We start from the raw sequence: 22,320 nt of genomic DNA, 5'->3' as shown, positions 1-22,320 counted from the left end.
GAATATTATCCAATATTTTTGCTGTGCGTAGAGATATTGATTAATTATTGTGATCAATATTTAAATTAACATCTCTAATATTAATTTCTTAAGTTACTTTTTAAAAAATGTCATTATTTTGCGTTAAAAAAATTAAAATTGAGACATAAGCAGAGATTCACAACCTAAAGCGTCATTCCTCTCACCCCTAATAAAAACAATATTAATATATATAAATTGATCGCAAATTTTTTTCACATAAAGTTATCCTTTATAAACATGATAGGGCATTCTAAGCTGGAGGAAAATTATTTGTCAATTAAATAAAATTAAAAAATGTTGAAATCGTCATTCCTCTCACCCGTCATTCCTCTCACTTTTTTGAATAAAAATTAAAAATTGATATGATTGTCGGTTGTTTACAAACTGCCAGTGAAAAGTGAACCTAAAATGTATGAAAAATAATTTTTGACAATTGTTTAAAGAGATTTTTGATAACTGTAAGTATTTCAAAATCTATAAAATTTACAGATAATAGTAATAAATTATAATTTTTAAATAATTTTTTGTAAATAGAAAAATATATATAATAAAAAACGCCGGCGCCAAATTTTAACCTCTTAATTTTTTTGTAAATTTTAATTTAAAATATATACTTTAAAAGCTAAAAGTTAGCATGATCATGCTATAGAGGTGGTAGATTTTTGAAAGCTCAATATAATTGACTGCATTAATCCATAAATAATAATTTTTTTTCTTTTCTGTTTGTAACTCACAAAAAGGAGTATTTCGGGAGAATCACCCATATATTTTAGCAATAAACACAACTAACGATGACGTTACGATAGAGTTAGAACCTCAAGAATTAATACCCTTTGAATATTACAATATACCAGGTGACGAATATTTTGAAAATTTTGAACCAACAGAAATTAAAACACCACCTACTGACCGAATTACAGATATCATAGATCGACTAAGACTGGACCATCTAAACTCAGAAGAAGTCCAACATGTAAAAGAATTAATACAAGACTTTAGTGACGATTTTTATATCCCTGGTGATAAACTTTCCTCGACTCACTTAGTCCGACACAAAATTCCAACAAAAGATGATATTCCTATAAACACAAGACAGTATAGATTTCCCCCAGTTCAAAGAGAGGAAATTGAACGACAAATTGCTAAAATGCTTTCAGAAGAAATTATTGTTCCCTCTAACTCACCTTATAACTCTCCATTAGGGATAGTGCCCAAAAAACCTGATGCGCAAGGAAATAAGAAATGGCGTCTTGTTATAGATTTTTGGGCCCTTAATGAGAAAAAAATTGAAGACGCTTATCCTTTACCGAATATCACGGACATACTAGATCATTTAGGACAAGCTAAATATTTCTCAACTTTTGATTTAGCATGGGGTTTTCATCAAATCGAAACAGACCCCGTTGATAGAGCGAAAACGGCATTTTCCACTCTAAATGGACATTACGAGTATATAAGAATGCCATTTGGACTGAAAAACGCCCCTGCTACATTTCAAAGATTAATGGATCAAGTTCTGAGAGGACTCCAAGGTGTAGAACTGTTTGTCTACCTAGACGATATAGTTGTCTATGCCAAGGACCTCAAAGAACATAAGAAAGAAATTGTAAGATTATTTTCTAAATTAAATTCAGCAAATTTAAAATTACAACCCGAAAAATGCGAATTTTTAAAACGAGAAGTTATTTATTTAGGCCACATTATAAGTAAGAACGGATTAAAACCATACCCTAAAAAAATCGAAGCCGTAGAAAAATTCCCAATACCAAAAACTGCACGCAATATTCGACAATTCCTTGGATTAGCAGGTTATTATAGGAGATTTATAAAAGATTTTTCCAAAAAGGCAAAACCCTTATCCGATTTATTGAAAAAGGATAAAAAATTTTATTTGGGCTTTAGAACATCAAGAAGCATTTCAAACTCTCCGCACATCCCTTTGTGAGGAACCTATTTTACAATATCCTGATTTCAATAAGAAATTCACCTTAACAACTGACGCATCAGATTACGCAATTGGAGCAGTACTAAGTCAAGAAAAGGACGGTTTCGACCACCCAGTAGCTTATTTATCAAGATTATTAACAGGTCCCGAAAAGAATTATTTTACAACTGAAAAAGAATGCCTCGCAGTACTATACGCCGTTCGGTATTTTCGCCCTTATCTTTATGGTCGAGAATTTTTACTAGTAAGCGATCACGAACCCTTACTTTCAACTTTTTGTTGACCATTTTTGATAGCTGTTATACGTGTATCTAAGTTACTAATAATTTCAGCGTTTCGATACGTCAAATCTTGATTTATCAATTTTTTAAAATTGTCCAATTTTTCATCAGTAGAGTCTTCCACAATTTTTACTAATCCTCTATTTTCCAATTCGCTAGCACTTAAGCGAGTATCTAATTTACCAATAATTTCAGCGTTTTTATGTGATAGATCTTGATTTATAAGTTTTTCAAGAGAATTTAATTTTTCATTAATAGAGTATTCAAGGATTTTTATTAAAAAATTGTTATTTTCCAACTGAAACTTAAATGATGATGATATAACTTTATACTGTAGTTGTATTTCGTTTTTTAAGATACTGTATACAAGTTACAAATTAACCACATCATTATCTTTTTTAGCGTCAGCAACGTTACAGATTATTCTACCTTCAACGTTGTAGTTTCCTTCAGAATCTACTTTAAAACCAACACCTGATGGTCCAGGAGGGCCTTGCCTTGCAGTAACTTTTCCTCCTAGATAGAGAGGATGTCCAAACACATCAATGCTCATTGTGGAAATGAACTGATTTTGTTGAAACACACTCTAATATATGATTTTAGCTTCACGAAGTTCTTCAATGATTGATATAATTTCATTATTGTGACTAGTATTTCCAGCTGCTTGTGATGACATCAGTAGTCGAAGGCGGTCAACTATCTCATTTGGATCATCCCAATAGATGTATTCTCTTTCACAATTTCTATTTGAAATCATTAGGTTAGGTAGTGAACTTCCACTTGTTGAGGCCGTTTTTTTAGTCGGAGACACCACTCGAGGAAGTAAATGAGATATATAGTCTAAATATTTAATGCTTTTATCTGTTCGAATAGACTCAGATGAAATATATTTTTTATGTGCATTAGTAGCAATTAGAATATCTTTATAATTCCTCTCATCTTCCTCACTTATAAGTGATTTAGTAGGATTATTTTTAAATAAGAGTTTAAGCAATTCAGGAGTTTGAAAATATTGTTTATCTCTTATTTTGATAAATTTATCTTCAATGGTCACTAGTGAATCACCAATCATAAGTGAACCATCAGTAAAATTGCGTACCCCATAGATTGTGTCTAAGAATTGCTTTCTATTATGATTTAACAAATATATAAATTTATTGATTAATTTATCAACATCTTTAGTTGTTTCGTGAGTACTTTCATAACTACTTTCATGATTACTTTCATAATTAAAATCATTTTCTGATTTTTCCTGCTTCTCAATTTTCACATTGTCATGTTCAAAATTAGTTAAGTCAATGATTTTCTGTAAAGGTTGAACGATGGGTGGTTTGAAAGTTTCATTCAATATATTTTCAGCATTTTCTTTCCCCAATTTTAACATGTTATGTTTTCTTCTAATTGCATCACTAGCTTTAGCAATTTGATGAAGATATTCTTTTCTTTGCGAAACATGTTAATATTTCAAGGTTTAATATCATACTGATACTAACCTCAAACATTATATTATATTTATAGTATTATGAAACTGTCAAATCCTTTCCTGTATCTACCTTCATTTAAATTAGAATCTTTATCAATTACAACAAAAACATACTTGTCAGAATTCCAACATATTGAACATAGCTCTCGAAATTGATTAAATGTCATGTCAGTATTAACATGATCATCATACACATGTTTTAAATTTTTTTCATCTTGACGAAATAGAACTAATACATTTACATTATCACGTTCTAAGTGTTTGGGAATTCGGGCATATGTCTGACAAAGATAAAAGCAATCTACGTCAACATGTCTACCCATGCAAAAAAATGCCCTTACATTGTCTTGTTTTTCACAAGCGATATCATCAAATATAAATATTGAATTTAGTTTTGCGTTTTTGGGAGAAATTACTTCTTTATGCTCTCTATACGGCAAATACTCCATTCCATTAACATTACTTACAACTTGCTCTAAAAATTTATATTTAGGTTGATGAAGATATTTTGAATACAAGTATATGTCGTAGGCGAAAAGGAAAATCCGTCGTTTAGCTTAATGCCTAGGCTTTAAGCTAAACGCGGGCGAATAGGAAAATTTTCATGTAAATGACAATTATTTTTTTAATCGCCTGAATTCGTTAGTCATTTAGCTTAATGCCTAGGCTTTAAGCTAAACGCCCAAAGAGCGCCAGGCGAATAGAAAAATTTGTATCGATTGATCAAGAATAAACAATGTAATGAAATTTCAATTAGTAATATAATAGAAAAAATCCAAATTAAAGACAAAAATATTTTTCACAAAATTGCAATAATTTATTGTAATTAATTGAAGTCAACTGAAAAGGAAAAAAATAACAATTTATTTATTGCAGCAAGTTAAACTTTGGTGGCATTGCTAACTGCAAATTATTTTTAATTTAAAGTAAGAGCACCTATTTGTCTTGAATTGATTTTTAGCCGCCTTACAGTAACATTTTTTAAATCCTTGTCCGCCGCACATAGATTGATGTGATGCAGCTTCTCTTAAAGTCAGAGTGACATCTGTACAAACTTCGTCAATTTTTAGAATTTCAGTACCTGATTGCGATATATCAGTTCGCGGAAACCAACCTTTAATGATGCCGTTTTTGTACCAATTTGGTAAACATTGTTTTTAATGTCTATTACGACGCCTTCAATCATAGGAAAATCTAATGGGCCACGATCAACATCAGGTACCACCAAAGTTACGCAATTACCGATTGTTAATGGAGGAAACTGTTTGAGACTAAATATAATTTTGAATATTCTATAAAATTAAATTTAAAATGTAGTTTCAACTAAGAATATTTAAAAGCAAAGAAAATAAACAAAGACTCATAAACAAATATTTAGAAACGATTTTCAATTCAAAATACCTGCAATATAATATTATTAATAATTGAAATTTCATTACAATATTTATTCTTGATCAATCGATACAAATTTTTCTATTCGCCTGGCGCTCTTTGGGCGTTTAGCTTAAAGCCTAGGCATTAAGCGAAATGACTAACGAATTCAGGCGATTAAAAAAATAATTGTCATTTACTTGAACATTTTCCTATTCGCCCGCGTTTAGCTTAAAGCCTAGGCATTAAGCTAAACGACGGATTTTCCTTTTCGCCTACGACATATATGTTGTTAAATCTAAGACCATTAGGATGTAAAATTTAAAAAAGTAATACATTTGTCTTTCCACAATTTGATGGACCACAGAAAATAGCTCGAATACTTCCAGACAATAAACTACCATGCCACTTAACTTTAATATCTTGTTGTTCAACAATCGAGTCCAGATTTACGACTGGTAGCTTCTGAGGTTGTTCCTTTAAGCGCATCTTGAAATAGACTGAAGCATAGTGTATAAATACAGCCCTTTTATATCCTACGACTCATTCTCTTCTAAACTTTTAAAGAGTACAGTATGATTATACATCGTCGCTCTCGAGGTAAAGGTTTAATCAATAGTCTCATAAATAAGTTACCATTTGAGTTACATTTACCGGGTTACCAATATTGTGGACCAGGTACAAAACTGGCAAAGCGTCTCGTTCGAGGTGATCCAGGTATTAATCCTTTAGACGCAGCTTGTAAAGCTCACGATATTGCATACTCAAAAAATAAGGAAGATCTTAAGGAAAGAAACGCTGCTGATAAAGTACTTGCCGACAAAGCTTGGCAACGTGTGTTTGCTCCAGACGCAAGTTATGGTGAAAGAGCTGCAGCATACACAATAACCAATACTATGAAAGCTAAATCAAAATTTGGTATGGGAATGAGGAAGAAGAAGAAGTGTCGCACAAAGAAAAAGGTAAATCTTAAAAAGATTGCAGACGCTGCAAGAAAATCCATTTTACCCGGTACTGATACTCACTTAACAATTAAATCTGCTATTGCAACAGCTCAAAGGGCTGTCAAGAGAGAGGGAGGTAGAAAAAAAGTTTTAACACCACGTATTCTACCTATTCCTTTGAAAGTCGGTGGATTGTTACCATTAATTCTAATTTTTGCTGGGCTTAGTGCACTTGATGCCCTTGCTGGGGGTGCTGCAGGTGTAAAAAAAATCTATAAATGATGCTAGTGCAGCTAAAGAACAGTTAAAAGAATCTGTTCGTCATAATAAAGCAATGGAAGCTGTTGCTCCTGGTAAAGGTCTTCATCTACAACCTTACCGTCAGGGGTTGGGACTTCATTTAAAACCATATATTAAAGGTGAAGGTAGTAAGAAATGTTTTAAAAAAATTTTAAAGCTCCCACAACGTGCAGTTACTAATTTTGATTTACTCAAGTATGCTAAGCAAATGAAAATGAGTCATTTTCGAGGAGTTTTCATGCGAAATGAACTACCAGTAAGAGATCCTAGAAAAAACCGCTGCCAAGTTGTACATTTTTATAATTTTTGTGTTCATTTCATGAACACTTTGCTTCCTCATAGAAATAATAATAATTGAAATATAAGAATTACTTTTTATTAAAGGTTTAAAATTTCTTTAAATCTTAGTCTAAAAAATGTGTTTTTATATATTCTATAAGATGGTAATAATAGTTTAATAATTACACATAAATTAATACACAAGAATGTTGAAAAAATTATATTTTCCACAATTTTTGATTTTTCAAATACCAATAATTTCATAATTTCTGACCGAATCAGGTTCAAAAATAGGTCAATCGAAGCGTTTTTAATGCTTTTCAAGTTGGTAATAATGTTTTAAAGTTACTTTTACATAATTTAAAAAAAACTTTATAAAAGTCTTATTTTTCAAAATTTTAGATTTTTAAAAGTTTAATATCTCCGGTTAATATGGACGAAAAATGTTCAATTAGGACTCAAAAGATGCGTCTGAAAAAAATCTACAAAACTAAATACAAAACAAAACTAAACTTCTACATTTTTTAACAAAATTTTTAAAAGTCTTATTTTCCAAAATTTTTGATTTTTAAAAGTTTAATATCTCCGGTTAATATGGACGAAAAATGTTCAATTAGGGCTCAAAAGATGTGTATGAAAAATCTCTACAAAACTAAAGAAAAAGATTTATAAGTGTCCTAATATTTTTTTAAGTTATGTCCAAAAAACGTTTTTTTGCTAAATGAAAAATGCAAAAAAAAGTTAAACTTCATGAATCGGGCTGAAAATACTCTTATTTTATGTCCCCCAGGGAGACCTACAATTTAAAAAAAATTGATGCCTTTAGCTCTTTCTCGTTCTGAGATATTGAGGCAAATGTAATGTTAGTACACACACACACACACATTGGGACAAATTTTTAAAATCCGTTTTTTGGACTTCGGAGGTCAAAATATGTAGTAATTTTTTTTTATTTATTTAGAACATTTATACGGGGAGTTCCTGTGCATATATAAAGTACTAAAGTATTAGGCATAATAAAAAAAAATTTATAAATATGTCAAAAAATGACAATCCAAAATTTTGCTAATACAAAGCTTCCTTTATGAGGAAGCAAAATGAATCAGCCATTATTAATTTAGATGATAAATATGGCTCTGGAACTCATTGGGTTGCATATAAAAAACTTAATAATAAAGCAGTATATTTTGACAGTTTTGGTAATCTTCAACCACCTCATGAACTTATCAATTACTTAGGTAATAATACTTTAATACAATATAATCATACAAATTTCCAAGATTATGATAGTTTTAATTGTGGTCATTTATGTCTTAAGTTTTTATGTGAACAACTTAAAACGACGCAAAAATATAATCTATATAAAAAGTAGTGTATCAATAAGCTTATTTAGTTTATAAGGAGATGTCATCATGGATGAATCATTTACATTATCTATCTCAGGCAATTCTTCTATTCTGGAGGCTGAATATTTTCCTCGAATAGAACTACTTCATAGTAAAAATTATGTACTTGGCTTAGTTGAATTATTAACTTTTAATTCAATTCCTAACATTAATGTAGGTAAAAATAAGTTTTATATAGGTAATCAAGTAATTACTGGGTCAAAATACGTGAAGTGTACCAGCAAATTTCAAATTTACTGAATTCTATTGAAAACACATAAAATGCAAGCTTCATTATAAGTTTATTAAACAGTTCAAAGGATTTTTTAAAAAATTAAAATTTTTCTGAGTTATAAACAATTAAAGTTTTTTACAATGCTTTATTAAAAAATTCATATCTCGTGATAGAATCAATCGATTTTAATGAACATTGCATTTTTGTAAACCTTAAATATTATAGATTTATTTGAAAAAATAAAAAAAACTTATTGTTAAAAATTACTAATTGTTATTGCAAAATTAATTGTTTAATTGCAAAATAAACAATGTTCTCAACGTTTTAGAAAGTTCGTTCAAATTCTATTGGAAAGAGAATTTTATAAAGATTCAACACCCGTTTCCAAATTTCGTGAGCCGCAATTAGGAAAGAAGTAATTACATTTTTTTTTAAATTGTATTAATTTGTTAACTTTGATTAAACAAAAAATTATAAACAATTAAAAACTAAAAAATCGGCCTCGAGGGATGTCTTAAGAATTTATTCCCCTTTAATTTAAAACAAAGAACACTCAAATCGGTTAAAAATTGTGGTCTGCAGACAATTTTGAACAGTAAATTGTAAAAGCATTTGGAAACGGATATTGAATTTTTATAAAATTCTCTTTCCAATAGAATTTGAACGAACTTTCTAAAACGTTGAGAACATTGTTTATTTTGTGCTGGTACACTTTACGTATTTTGACTCACTACACCTCCAGGAAGTTATGAAATTCAAGATATTGAAAAATATATTCAAAATTCTATGGCAGATGGAGCTAAAGTTATAAGTATAAAACCGAATCATAATACTCTGAGTAGTAAAATCACTAGCAAATTTAAAGTGAGTTTTAAAAAAAAGATTCTATTGGTGAATTATTAGGTTTTACTCCACGTCTACTGTCAGCTAATATGACTCACACTTCTGATTTACCAGTATCAATTTAAAAGGTAAACGCTATCAGAGTTGAGTGTAGCATTACTACTGGCGCATACATAAATAATAAAAAAGTGCATACAATCCATGAATTTCTTGCAATTGTTTTATCAGGATATAAGATTGTGGAAGTACTTTCTCACGTCTTTTACCTTCCAATCGCTGTAAAGACAATACATAATATTCAACTGCGAATAGTTGATCAAGACGGAGATTTAATTAATTTTCGAGGTGAAACTATAACAATCCGTTTACATGTTAAGACAAGATAATGGGAATTGTATTCCATAGAAAAATTGGGGGAAACTATATAAACCAATCATCATGTCAGAAAACAAATTGAGTGTTCAACCAGTTCACAAGAGACTAACATCTCAGAACATACAATTTCTAAAGCAGCTGCGAATTCGTCAAGAAAAAAGAGGAGAGGAAAATTCATAATTTATATATTTTTCATTTGCTGTTTTAATAAAAAACAAAATGGCTGAGACTTTAAATATTATAAGTCCAATTCAATATGATAATTCTCTTGCCCACTATGAGATTCATGCACATCAACCATATGTTTCATTATCATTCAATAACAGTGATGAGATTCGAATCGCAGTTCAACATCAAGACTTACACTGGTCTACAGTGAAATTGTCAATCGAACAAAACATTTTTTTTTCGAATAGTAGGTGTTTTTTGAGTAAGAAAATCATAGTTTTAATTTTTTCCCCTCGTGTAGTTTTTCTGTAGCTTCAAATTTTGCATTTTCGAGGTTAAACGTCACTTAAACTTACCTGTAGGAAAATTAGCTTATCAAAATATAATAAATGAGGTATCATTGAAAGGTTATTAAATTACCTTTCGATCCATAGGTCACAAAATAAAATTCAATGAAAATTGAGAAAGTTACAGTCGATTAAAAATTAAATTTCATGCCAATTTTGATGATTTTTTGACACTTAAGTAACTTCTACTATTTTTTTTTACATTAAACAGGAAAAAAAGTTTTGATTTTAATTTTTTTATTGATAGACTATATGATTACAAAAATTTTAAGCCCTTGTGGACCTCGATTGTATTAAAAATGACAATTCTACACTATATTTAGTAAACAACTACTTTCTTCATTTTTAGTATCCCATAAACATTTGCAGCAAAAATTCAAGTAATAAAATTTATTTAAGCCCTAAAGTGACTAACATCACTAATCAAGGGTTTCTGATGTCGTAAATTTTAAATCCAATGTTAGTTTTTCAAATTTCAAAATGGCGGATACAATATGGCGGACAAGTTTTTAAAAATCAATGAAATTCGTCTTAAATTCGTTACTCGGGGGTTTTCGGAGTCGCTGATTACGAATTCGATGTCGGATTTTGAAAATTCAAAATGGTGGATTCATAATGGTGAACAAGTTTTTTAAAAATTCATCGAATTTGCACCTATTGGATCCACCATTTTGAATTTTTGAAATCTGACATCCGATTCGTAATCAGCGACCCCAAAAACCCCCGAGTAACGAATTTAAGACGAATTTCATCGATTTTTAAAAACTTGTCCGCCATATTGGATCCGCCATTTTGAAATTTGAAAAACTAACATTGGATTTAAAATCTACGACATCAGAAACCCTTGATTAGTGATGTTAGTCACTTTAGGGCTTAAATAAATTTTATTACTTGAATTTTTGCTGCAAATGTTTTTGGGATACTAAAAATAATGAAAGTAGTTTCATTCACTAAATTTAGTGTAGAATTGTCATTTTTAATTCAATCGAGGTCCACAGGGCTTAAAATTTTTGTAATCATATAGTCTATCAATAAAAAAATTAAAATCAAAACATTTTTTTCTGTTTAATGTAGAAAAAAATAGTAGAAGTTACTTAAGTGTCAAAAAATCATCAAAATTGGCATGAAATTTGATCTTTAATCGACTGTAACTTTCTCAATTTTCATTGAATTTTATTCTGTTACGTATGGATCGAAAGGTAATTTAATAAGCTTTCTAATGATACCTCATTTATTATATTTTGATAAGCTAGTTTTCCTACAGGTAAGTTTAAGTGACGTTTAAACTCGAAAATGCAAAATTAGAAGCTACAGAAAAACTGCACGAGGGGAAAAAATTAAAACTATGATTTTCTTACTCAAAAAACACCTACTATTAGAAAAAAAATGTTTTATTCGATTGAGAAAAAAAAGTTATTAATTTGTAAACCTGTGTTATTCATTCTTCCATCTAAAAGTACTTTACGCGTCACAGGAAGATTAGTTAAGCTGAACAATACTGCTGTAACGAATACAAAGTTAATTAGCAATGGTATTTACTATCTGTTTAACGAGCTTCGTTATGAATTAAATGGCGTTGAAATTGATCACTGTAAAAATGTTGGTATTACAACCATTATGAAAAATTTAGTTTCTCAAACAACTAATCAAATGGTTTATGCTGAAAATGCTGGATATATTGATTATGATGAAGCTAATAGAATAACAAATGAAGCTGGATATTTTGATGTAAATATACGACTAAGCATGATTCTTGGTTTTGCTGAAGACTATCGAAAGATTTTTGTCAATGCAAAACATGAACTCATTTTGTCAAGATCACGTACTGATCTAAATACTGTAGTAAACATTGGAGCAGCTGAGCGTAAAGAATTTAAAATTATTATTAATAAAGTTGAATGGTTGATTACATATTTAATGGTAAATGATCGACAAAAGATTGAACTATTGAAATTTATTGAAAAAGATTCACTAATATCTATGAGTTTTAGGTCATGGGACTTGTATGAGTATCCTTTAATTCCAGCCACTCAAAAACATGTGTAGACTGTAAAAATAACTACTCAAGTTGAAAAACATCGATATGTTATCCTTGGTTTTCAAACAAATAGAAAAGAAAATCAAGGAAGATACGGAAACTTTTTTGATACATGTAATCTACACAGAAAAACCTTTGAGAAGTCTGCCTTCCCACTGTCACAAAATTTCGCTTCTCACTGCATGGAAAGTCTGATCGCCCGCCACTGGGTGCGTAGCATTACCGTTTTCAATAGACAAACTTCCCAAAAAGTTTAGAAAATTACAACTGAGTACGTTGGTCACCCAGTTTGGGAGTGCAGATGAACAAGTTTAGTGGTGGCGCTGACGCATAAGTTTCGGGTGAGCAGACTGCTTAAAGGGTTTTTCCGTGTAATCAATGTAAAACTTTTTTTAAATTCACAATACTATTTCTATGGAAATTTGAATTTAAATTTCAATTAAAACCAATTTTCTATTCTCTATGACATGTATTGCAATTTTTAAACAGCCTACTATGGAAAAGAACCTGAACCTTTGTTATCTAGATCTAACTTTAAAGACTATGCTCCATTGACTGTAATTGATTGCTCTAAACAAAATGAATTTCTAAAACAATCATCTGTAGATGCGATTAGAGTTTGAAGCTAGTGAAAATTTTCCAGCTAATACAGCTGCATATTGTCTTATAATTCATGACCGCATTATTCAGTATACACCAGTCAGCGGTGTTGTTAAAAAAGTATCATGATTGGTGGAAATAAAAGTCAGTAAAATTGTGGTGGAAGTAATTTTATGTAGTGGGGATAAGAGTATAAAACAAGCTTTCTCATCTGGATTAAGTCAATTCTTATTCTAAATATGATGGCGTACGTCGTAGATTTCCAGTGCTTCAAGAGGCCTTATAATGAGTTTGTAATTAAAGAATTAGCAGTTGTACCACTGCAAGCAGATGCACATCCATTAGTCTTCCTCTTCGAGCCGCCAAATTCTTGGAGTCGTTTACCAAGAAGGTATAAAAGTCAAAATCGATGGACTACAAATGATTACCATGGTATTGATTGGAATGTTGGTGATATACCTTACAAAGATTTTCAGCCGATATTAAAAGAAATATTAATAGGTACACCTACTGTTTATGTTAAAGGATTAGAAAAACAAAAATGGTTGGTAAAATATATATTAAATGTAATTAATTTAGATGATTTACAATGCCCGTCGTTGAAAAAACTGTATTTAGATCAGTTTACTACGTGCACAAATCACACACACAACTGTAATAAGTGTGCTGTACGAAATGTTTATAATCTTCGAAAATGGTTACTAAAGCCATCAAATGTACAGATAAATATACCACCTAGTCACGATGAAGTTGACAATCCTACATTACAAGACTTTTACAACGATTGTGAAAATTTTTTGCAAAGTGAATAAATTTATGAAAATGTAATAAAATTGCTTATATTTATTTACCTTTCTGATCTGTGAGCATGCGTGAAAATTAAAAGTATATAAAGAGTAGGGATAAAAATTTTGAGTGGGGGTATGGCGCATGCGTATTATTAGGACTGGGGATTGTAAAAAGCATATTTAAAAAGTAGGGATAAAAATTAAAAGTGGGGGTATGCGCTTGCGTATTCATAAGAGTGGGGATTTCAGACTATAAATTCAGGAGCTGAAACTAATTTCCTCATTCTTCTTATACGAGCTTATACAATAACACTTCTCTTAAAATGGATCTAACAAAAATCAACGCTGTTGGTCGCCTTGAGGCTTTCCTACCAACGAAACCGCTTGCTGAGCTGACTCCTGGGCATAAGTATCCAATAAGAAAGATCCAGATTGTCAATACTAAATATGGCCGTAAAGTGCTTATTGAGGTAGATAAAAAATTCAACACCTTTCTACCTACAATATTTCTTCTCCAATGATACTAAAACCTTCACTGATATGGAAGAAGCAGTTGCTTGTGGCCAACTACGATTAAAATTTATTGAAGGTCCATATAAAAATGTAGAATTTAAAATTAAGTAAAAGACAACGTGTACACAAATAGCTACATATACTCAATCGGTAAAACAGGTATTTTCAAACATTGTTAATTAGGAATATTAACTAACAATTAGAACTATTCATACTCAGTCGGTAAAACAGATCACTGATACAAATTTTAAGTCGGTAAAGCAGATATCTAAATTATCGGTTGAATATAAATTTATATCATGGATCTGTTTTATCGACTGATGGTAATGTAGGAATCTGCAATTATTAATTTACCGACTGATGGTAATGTGATAAGTTACCGACCGATTTAGCTGAGATCAAAACCGTGGGGTAGAACTCTCATAGCTCTACTACTGGTCCATTCGCAGCCACGCGAAGCCAGAATCGAGTTGTCAGAATTGAATTTCAATGCACTAATCGGTCGAAACACAGCTTCACATTTTTAATGATATATCGAAGACGGAATAAACTTTTTAAATTTTTGGATGGCTTATTTTAAAGCTAAAATTCTAACGAAGATTTCTGTGTTTTTAGAAAAATTTTATCTAAATTTTTCTAGATTTTTTAAAAAGTTGAAGTCAAGAGACAAAAATAAGAAAATTTAATAATTTTTTTTATTTCTTTCTCACTCTACAACTCAAAAAATAGCTAACGAAATGACTTCAAGGACGGCTTATTTTACGCAAAATTTAATCAGCTTTCTAACCGTATTTAAGTTTTTTTGTAACTCCTTTTATTTACAAGATATGATTGGAAAAGTGATGGCATGTTTTTTCATAGAGTCGCGTGTAATCGTCCTGATACTCGTGAACGGCAGTGTAAGTGTGAAAGCAATTTCAACATATTGCGGTATATTTTTTCAATTGTCAGAAGCATAAATGTAATTACACGCTAAGAGTAAATTGAATTAAAATTTGTAACTAAACTTTTATTTTTTTTAATTGAGCAAATATACTACATTTATTATTGACTTAAATATTAATTAATTTCATAACTTTTTAAATTTATGGCCATGATGAGAATGAGAATATGCATTCGAAACAATGTAAATACTTCCTGTCCTTTTAAAAAAAATTACTGACTCTATCTGTTTAACTCAACAACACACACGGCTTTGTCGGTAATCTTATATTTTAAGTCACCAATAATATTATTTTCACATTTAATTTTTATTACTTTTTATTTATCAACAAACTAACTTATAAATAATAAAATAACACTTTGCCACTATTTTTCACTTATTAACACCTCATATTAACGACACTTTTATTCAAATTATATACAAATGCTATAACAGTCTATTACACAATTTTTTTCTAATTAATGTAGCATCAGTCCGCCAGGGTATTGCTTCTTCATTGCCCTATTTTGTGAAGCGCGCAATAGTAATCTGTAACAAATATCAGCATATTTGTATACTCTCTGAAAGTGTATTTTACAAGATAAATATACAATCACTTACAAATGTAGTTAACAACATTTTAATATAGGTGTATAAAAATTATTATGTCGAAAAATACGTAAATTAATTTTACTATATCATTAGAAAACTTCAAATGAATCAAAAATTAAAATTTTACATAGTTGATAAATTAACATCGGTCAAAAGTATTTTTATAACTTTTTTATCACTTTTTATTTAAAAAAATTGAATTTTGATGAATTTCTGGCTCACGTGTATTATGAATTCATGGAAGAGATTTCAAAAAACCACAAAATGTATTTTCTTAATTTTTTTATTATAAATAAGGGAGTCGGGGGTAAACCCGCTCACTAGCGATTTGGCGCTATGAACTCAACTTAAGATGGAGATATTGGAACTGTGAATAGTACTTAACATTCAACTTACATTAACGAACTTTCGTTTAGTTTCATGAATCCAACATAGAATCAGAGGCAATCAAATGTTTTTGGATGTGTCAGAAAAAAACGTTTTTTGGATTTTTAAGTTTTTCGATCATTATTTTTGAGTCTTAATTTATTTGGCAAATTTTTTTTTTTGATGCTATTGGATGACCTTTTTCGAAGTACATATATAGTTTTGTTTGATTCCAAAAAGATTTAATTAAATTAATTCTGAAATGTGAGGAATACACTCGGGGTAAAGTCGCTCACTTAGTTTCAAATTTAAAATTTAGAATAAAATAATTTCACGTATTATATTTTAACAATAACAAACTTTATGACTTGTTAAAACCAAAATTGTAACTACATTTTACTTTCTCTTAATAAAATATAACACTATTTAAATCCATAGTTGTGATTCATGAAATCTATGTTCATTATTTATTAAACCAATTTGTTGTTTATAGAATTGTTTATAGAACTTACAGTTTATCAATAATAAATCATACATAAGACGGGAATAAGACGAATTTTAATATTTAAAAAAGAAAACTGTTCCGTCTTGAAAAGATAAAGTGAGCGGATTTACCCTGGAAAATTGTGATTTCGAAATTTGGTGTATGTGTATTAATAAGTTTTTCTAAGTAAAACTAAAAAAGATAAATCAAAAAATCTTTTTTGTTTTTTTAGTAGAAATCATAAGCTTTTAAATGATATAAATTAACTTGAATTTAGAGAATAATTTCCTAGATTTTTACCGATCTGAAAAAAGTCAGCGGGTTTACCCCAGTCTCCCCTACATATGTAAATTTATAATAAAAACAATTTGATAATAGTAAATATCACACTTACTTGTATTTGTCACTTGAAATTTTTTGTTGTTTATTAAAATTTATTAAAAATTCGTTAATCTAAAGTGCTCCGCGTAGTATATCTGTTTGCACAAAAGATCAAGAATTATCGATATTTGATATCGATATCCCATCACTATTCAATAAATACGCATAACACACGTCGCAATAGAAACACTTAAAATAGCACTTCTGAACGGGATGTAAATGCTAAGTATATTGTTTCGTTACGTTTACGTCCCGTTCAAGAATGCTATTATGGACTCAAACTTACTTCCTCACGCACACAGCTCGTCCGCTCTTCGGAAGAGAATATACAAATTTTAATTATTATTTTTAGTTCATTATAATTTTATAATTTACTATTATTTAAAAAATTAAATTTTAATACGGATGTTTTAATATAGAATTAATTACTATGAAAAATGCGTAGAAGGATTGTGTGAGAAAAAGCGGTGTAATTAGTAAAAAAATATGGATTATATTTGCTTATAATTATATATTGAAATGACTTACAACTGAAGTTTGTAATAAAATACGCACATGTTTATTTTAAATGTTTAAATTTTTTCTAAACAACCGGTTTACTTCTGAGTTATTTCCTACAAAACAAACCTACACGATATAGCACTCGATCGAAATTTTTTTGTCTAATGCTCATTGAACTCGATTTAAGGTTTTCGCTTCGAAACCAAGGCTGAAATTCGGTTACATTTTTTATGTCAAAAACACCCAAGTCGACTTGACTGAGTTTTTGTTTCTTATCTCATACTCAAGCTCACCGCCTTCGACGATTCTTGGACTTTTTAACTCGAGTTAACATACTTTTTATTAAGTATTTCTTTATTCTTTAGGCTTTCGCTGATTGTTTATAACTCTTTTTTGCAATAAATAATTATAATAAGAAATTTTTAATAATACGATCTGACGGACCTTCTTCTTACGAATCCACTGATACAAAAATTCATTTTTCTCCAAGTTTTTGCTGCGTACATCAAAATAGATGTCACTAATTGCGGATAAAGTTGAATTCATTATTCGTAATTTAAAAAAAATATTAATTTCTAATTATAAAACGACAAACTAAAAATGGGTCCCAAAAATGTACATAAAAATTACTATAACTAAAAGTGTATAAACAAAATATTTTGCCCAAAGTTTTAAAAAAATACCTTTTGCTGTTGCAACATTTTTGTGGAGATGGACAATCGTAGTCAAGTGTACACTTAAGATTGCAATTATCTGATCCATTTACTGGACAAAATCCAGATCTTCTGTGATCGATGTTGATGGAACAGCAGACGCCGTATTCTTGCTTATGTTGTACAAGACATTTATAAAGTGGAGGACAATTAGGTTTTCCAGGAGAATTTCCACATAAGTATGGGCGTGGTGTATCAATGATTTTTAGTGGCTCACCAATAGGGCAAATAGTTTCAAATGATTTAGATTTCCTACAACTAGGAATAGGTGGACACGGAGGTCGAGCACAAGGAACTTCTATTAATTCACATGACTGAGCAACTCCAGGACAAGTTACTCCCCGACAAGGATCCTTGCATTCACATTTTCTGCAACCAGTCTCTTGTTGAATCTAAACATATTTAAACTTGTTAATTGTATAGAAGCGCGTGATTACTCTTTCAATTACAAACAAATAATTCAAGATATGTTTTACATTACGAATTACACAAGTCTGCAAACAAAATTTACGTTGTCTGCGATCTACAAGTCATTTCCCATAGTTTTTGGTGCGCTAAATCCGAATCTGGCAACAAAAACTTCCCATCACGTCAGGATTTTGAGAAAAGTGAAGGTAAAAGTCCTAAAAATCACGTTTTTGTCAGTTTTTGCAAATTTCTACCGCGCAAAAACGACGTGCTAGAGACTTTGTCATAAGAATAAAGTTAAACCTTAAACCCTCTACTTTTTGAAGATATAGCGACATTGCTAACAACAAACTAAATTAGCTGTAAAATTGATTTTTTCAACAGTTGTCAATCATAGAAATTGACTTACATTGTCCGTAAATACAACTATTTTGAAAAATGATTGGTTTGCTTAGAAATTGTTACTTCCCCAGAAGCACGTAATATTACAGCAATATTGAGAACACTGCCTTAACATTACCAATATTACCTCAATGTTGTCAATGTTACTGAAACATTACATGATACTGGCATCGAGGGTTATTAGGTTCGCTGATTGCAAATATGATGACAGATTTTCAAAATTAAAATGTCGGATCCAATATGGCGGACGACTTTTTGTAAGAGGATGGTCACTTTAAAAGGGCAATAAATAGAGTTCAACTCAAAATATAAATCAAGACATAATATTTAATTTAGGATACAATAATACTCGATACGGAATTTACAATGTGTTATGTCTTTCGTCATGATGAAAACTAAAACTTTCCTGCCTATTTCCGCAATCGCTTCCTTCCCAAGGTCCCCCTTCTTATCAGTTGTCCCTACTCTTCACATATTATCTTACATTTTTAAACATCGATTCCACAGTTATCAGGAAAGCGAAAAAAGTTTGGGAAACGACAAAATTGACGCATGTAAAGTAACACTTTATATGCCCAGAAAACAGAAAATCGCAATAAAGATATCATATCTGTTCATACATATATGCAATTTTGTCATTGTTATGGGTAATTTTTTATTTATATCATATTATAATAAGCTTGACATATATATTAATATATTATATGGGTGATTCTTTTGAAAGTGGCATTTTTGATGTCTCGATAAATTTTACAAAATCTACTCTCTAATAATTATTATCATTTAAAAAAAAATTAAACAATTTTTTTCAACTGAATTCATGAAATAACTAAAACAATCCTGACCACTCACCCGTCCTCGGGTGTAAATCAGCGAGAATTCTACAAAAAAAAATTTGCTTTAAAATTTAACTTTAACGACAAACGCACGGAATTATGTATTACTACCAGGTGTCCAGGGTCTCATATTGGCAGGTTCCCATACACGTTCATATTTTTTTTGAGTCAATTGGAAACCCGCTTGTGGCGATGCAGTAGCTAATTTTACATGTTTCACGTCGTAATCTATTACAAAATTATTAAAATCTTCTGAGGTGAAGCACGTCCCTCTGTCGGATATTAGCACTCGTGGTTTACTATAAGCTGCAAAATATTGTTTTAAACAAGCGATCGCTTCCGCTGACTTTGTCGTCTTGGTCGGGTAAAATTTTGTAAACTTTGCAAACCCATCCACTACCACGAGAATATGCTTTTTTCCCGGAACACGTGAATCAAAAATATCCTCGTGATCTACATGAACTATCTCGAACGGAATATTCCCTTTTAGAATCATTTTCACGAACCCTTCGACCTTACCCAACTTAGGAGCAAAAGCGATGCACCTGTGATACATTTCAACATGTTTTTTTATTTTTTGTTTCATTTCCGGAAACCAATAGGTTCTGTTCATCGTTTCATACATTTTATCGACGCCTACATGTCCTGTCTCATCATGATATTTAAATAACAGGTTTTTTTTCATAGCGATTTGTACATAAAACAATAAATTATCTTTCCTTTTTCTAAATACAACGCCGTTTCTCGCTTCAAAAAACTTCTCCTCCGACCTCTCCAAACGCTTTGCTATTGCTTCTATTTTTCCGTCTTTTGTCTGAGCGAGTGCTAAATTCTTTTCAAAAGAATTATCTTCAATAACGTGAATGCAACTCGCCCTACTCAAGCCATCGGCATGAGTCATACGTCTGCTTTCGGGATGTTCTGTCGTATAATCGTAATTTTGGAGTTCTAAGACCTATTTTTCAGTACGCGTATTTATATCTTTTTTTCATGGCTAGAGTAAGCGAATTACAATCCGTTATGATTTTAAACGGTTTTTTCCACAAATATATTCTGAATCTTTGCAACGCATAAATTATTGCTAACATTTCTAATTCAAAGCTATGGTATTTGCTTCCTGCTTTAGAAGTTCGTTTGGAGAAATAGAAAACAGGGTGAAAGTTCAAGTCCTTCTTTTTTTGCATAAGAACTGCACCGAAACCGAGTGCACTTGCATCGCAGTGCAACTCGGTCTCGTCATCAGGGTCATAAATTGACAAAATCGGTGCCTCAACTAATTTTCTTTTTAACTGTTCAAACGATTCGAGTTCTCTTTCTCCAAACTTGAACTTCGCTCCCGCTTTAGTTAAATCATATAAAGATTTTGCGATCGTAGAGAATCCCTTAATATATTTTCTGAAATAAGACGCTAGACCCAGAAACGATTGAACCCCTTTTATGTTACCAGGTACCGGAAAATTCACCACTGCCTCCGTCCCTCTTTTCGTCGGCTTTGTGCCTTGACTACTACTTTAAAGCAGTATTTATGAACCTCTGAAATGCACTAGGCGCGGTCTTCAACCCAAAAGGCATCCTTCGAAACGAGTATTGACCAAATGGAGTGACGAATGACAAATACTTAACAGAATCACTTTTAATTTCTATATAGTAAAAACCATCTTTCAAGTCTATTAAACTAAAATATTTTTTACCATTCAGAACATCAATTTGGTCCTCTATCAAAGGAAGCAGATAATTATCTCGAATCAAGTACTTATTTTGAGTTCTGTAATCCACACAAAGCCTATATTCTCCGTTCTTTTTTCTCGTTAATACTATAGGAGAAGCGTACTCCACATCGCTTTCCTCTATGTACCCCTTTTTTCAAAACCTCTATAATTTTCTTTAATTCTGTTTTTTCGGAATAGGACAAACGGCGAGGAGTGAAACGAAAAGGTTGATGAGCTTTCAATTTTAATTTTACTTTAGTTTCCGGTGTCTCAGGTCGTACCGGTTTTATATATTCAATTTCAAATAATTTACGTAACCGATCATGATGTTTCCACTCTAAATCCGGATTTATTTTTATCTCCTTTTTCTCCCCGCTCATCCATTCCACGTCGATATTTAATATTTCTCCTACAGCCTCCTCATACCCTGTGGATCCTTCAATTATTCTCAATCCAAACTGTCTCAACGCATCTCGTCTTAGCAAAACATGAGAATACATTGTGTTTATTATATTATTAACCACCAGAAAATCAATTTTTTTACTTGTTCCAATCATTCGTACATTTATTTGAATAATCCCCAAAATATTTAATTTAGATTTATTTATTCCTACATAGCTTTCACTCTCATTCGATACATTTTTTATCAACCACATTATCAACCACCAGAAAATCAATTTTTTTACTTGTTCCAATCATTCGTACATTTATTTGAATAATCCCCAAAATATTTAATTTAGATTTATTTATTCCTACATAGCTTTCACTCTCATTCGATACATTTTTTATCAACTCGGGTTAACTAATTTTTTTTATGTGGACGAATCTTTAAAACGAATTGGTGGTGTTACGAAATCATAATCATGTATTCTTTCAAATTTAGATCTATTTTCTACAAAATTATTTACTTCGAAATAATCATTTTTAAAAGATGGTTCCTCCCAGTTTATGTACGATTCTTCGTAATTAGTATATCCATAATCCTTCTGCCGCTCTATTCTGTAATCATTTTGTATATCGTTGTATCTTCTGTATTCATTTCGGAAATTAAATTCTTGTTCTTCTTCAGC

At 30.6% G+C, this 22,320-nt stretch overlaps 1 protein-coding gene across 4 annotated transcripts in view; it reads right to left on the bottom strand.

Annotated features, from left to right (window-relative positions):
- LOC122501095 overlaps window positions 1-22,320 on the bottom strand; it is a 532,769-nt gene that overhangs the window by 385,145 nt on the left and 125,304 nt on the right. For all 4 annotated transcript variants that reach the window (XM_043610362.1, XM_043610361.1, XM_043610359.1 and 1 more), the window contains one exon: window positions 17,866-18,287. In XM_043610362.1, coding sequence (XP_043466297.1) covers window positions 17,866-18,287 — 422 coding nt within the window. The remainder of the gene's footprint in view (window positions 1-17,865; window positions 18,288-22,320) is intronic.

Source organism: Leptopilina heterotoma, unplaced genomic scaffold, assembly GCF_015476425.1.
Source record: "Leptopilina heterotoma isolate Lh14 unplaced genomic scaffold, ASM1547642v1 Lhet_201, whole genome shotgun sequence".
In the NCBI taxonomy this organism is placed as follows: Eukaryota; Metazoa; Arthropoda; class Insecta; order Hymenoptera; family Figitidae; genus Leptopilina; species Leptopilina heterotoma.
Note: the sequence above shows the minus strand (reverse complement) of the source record. Positions and strands in the feature narration are given on the sequence as shown.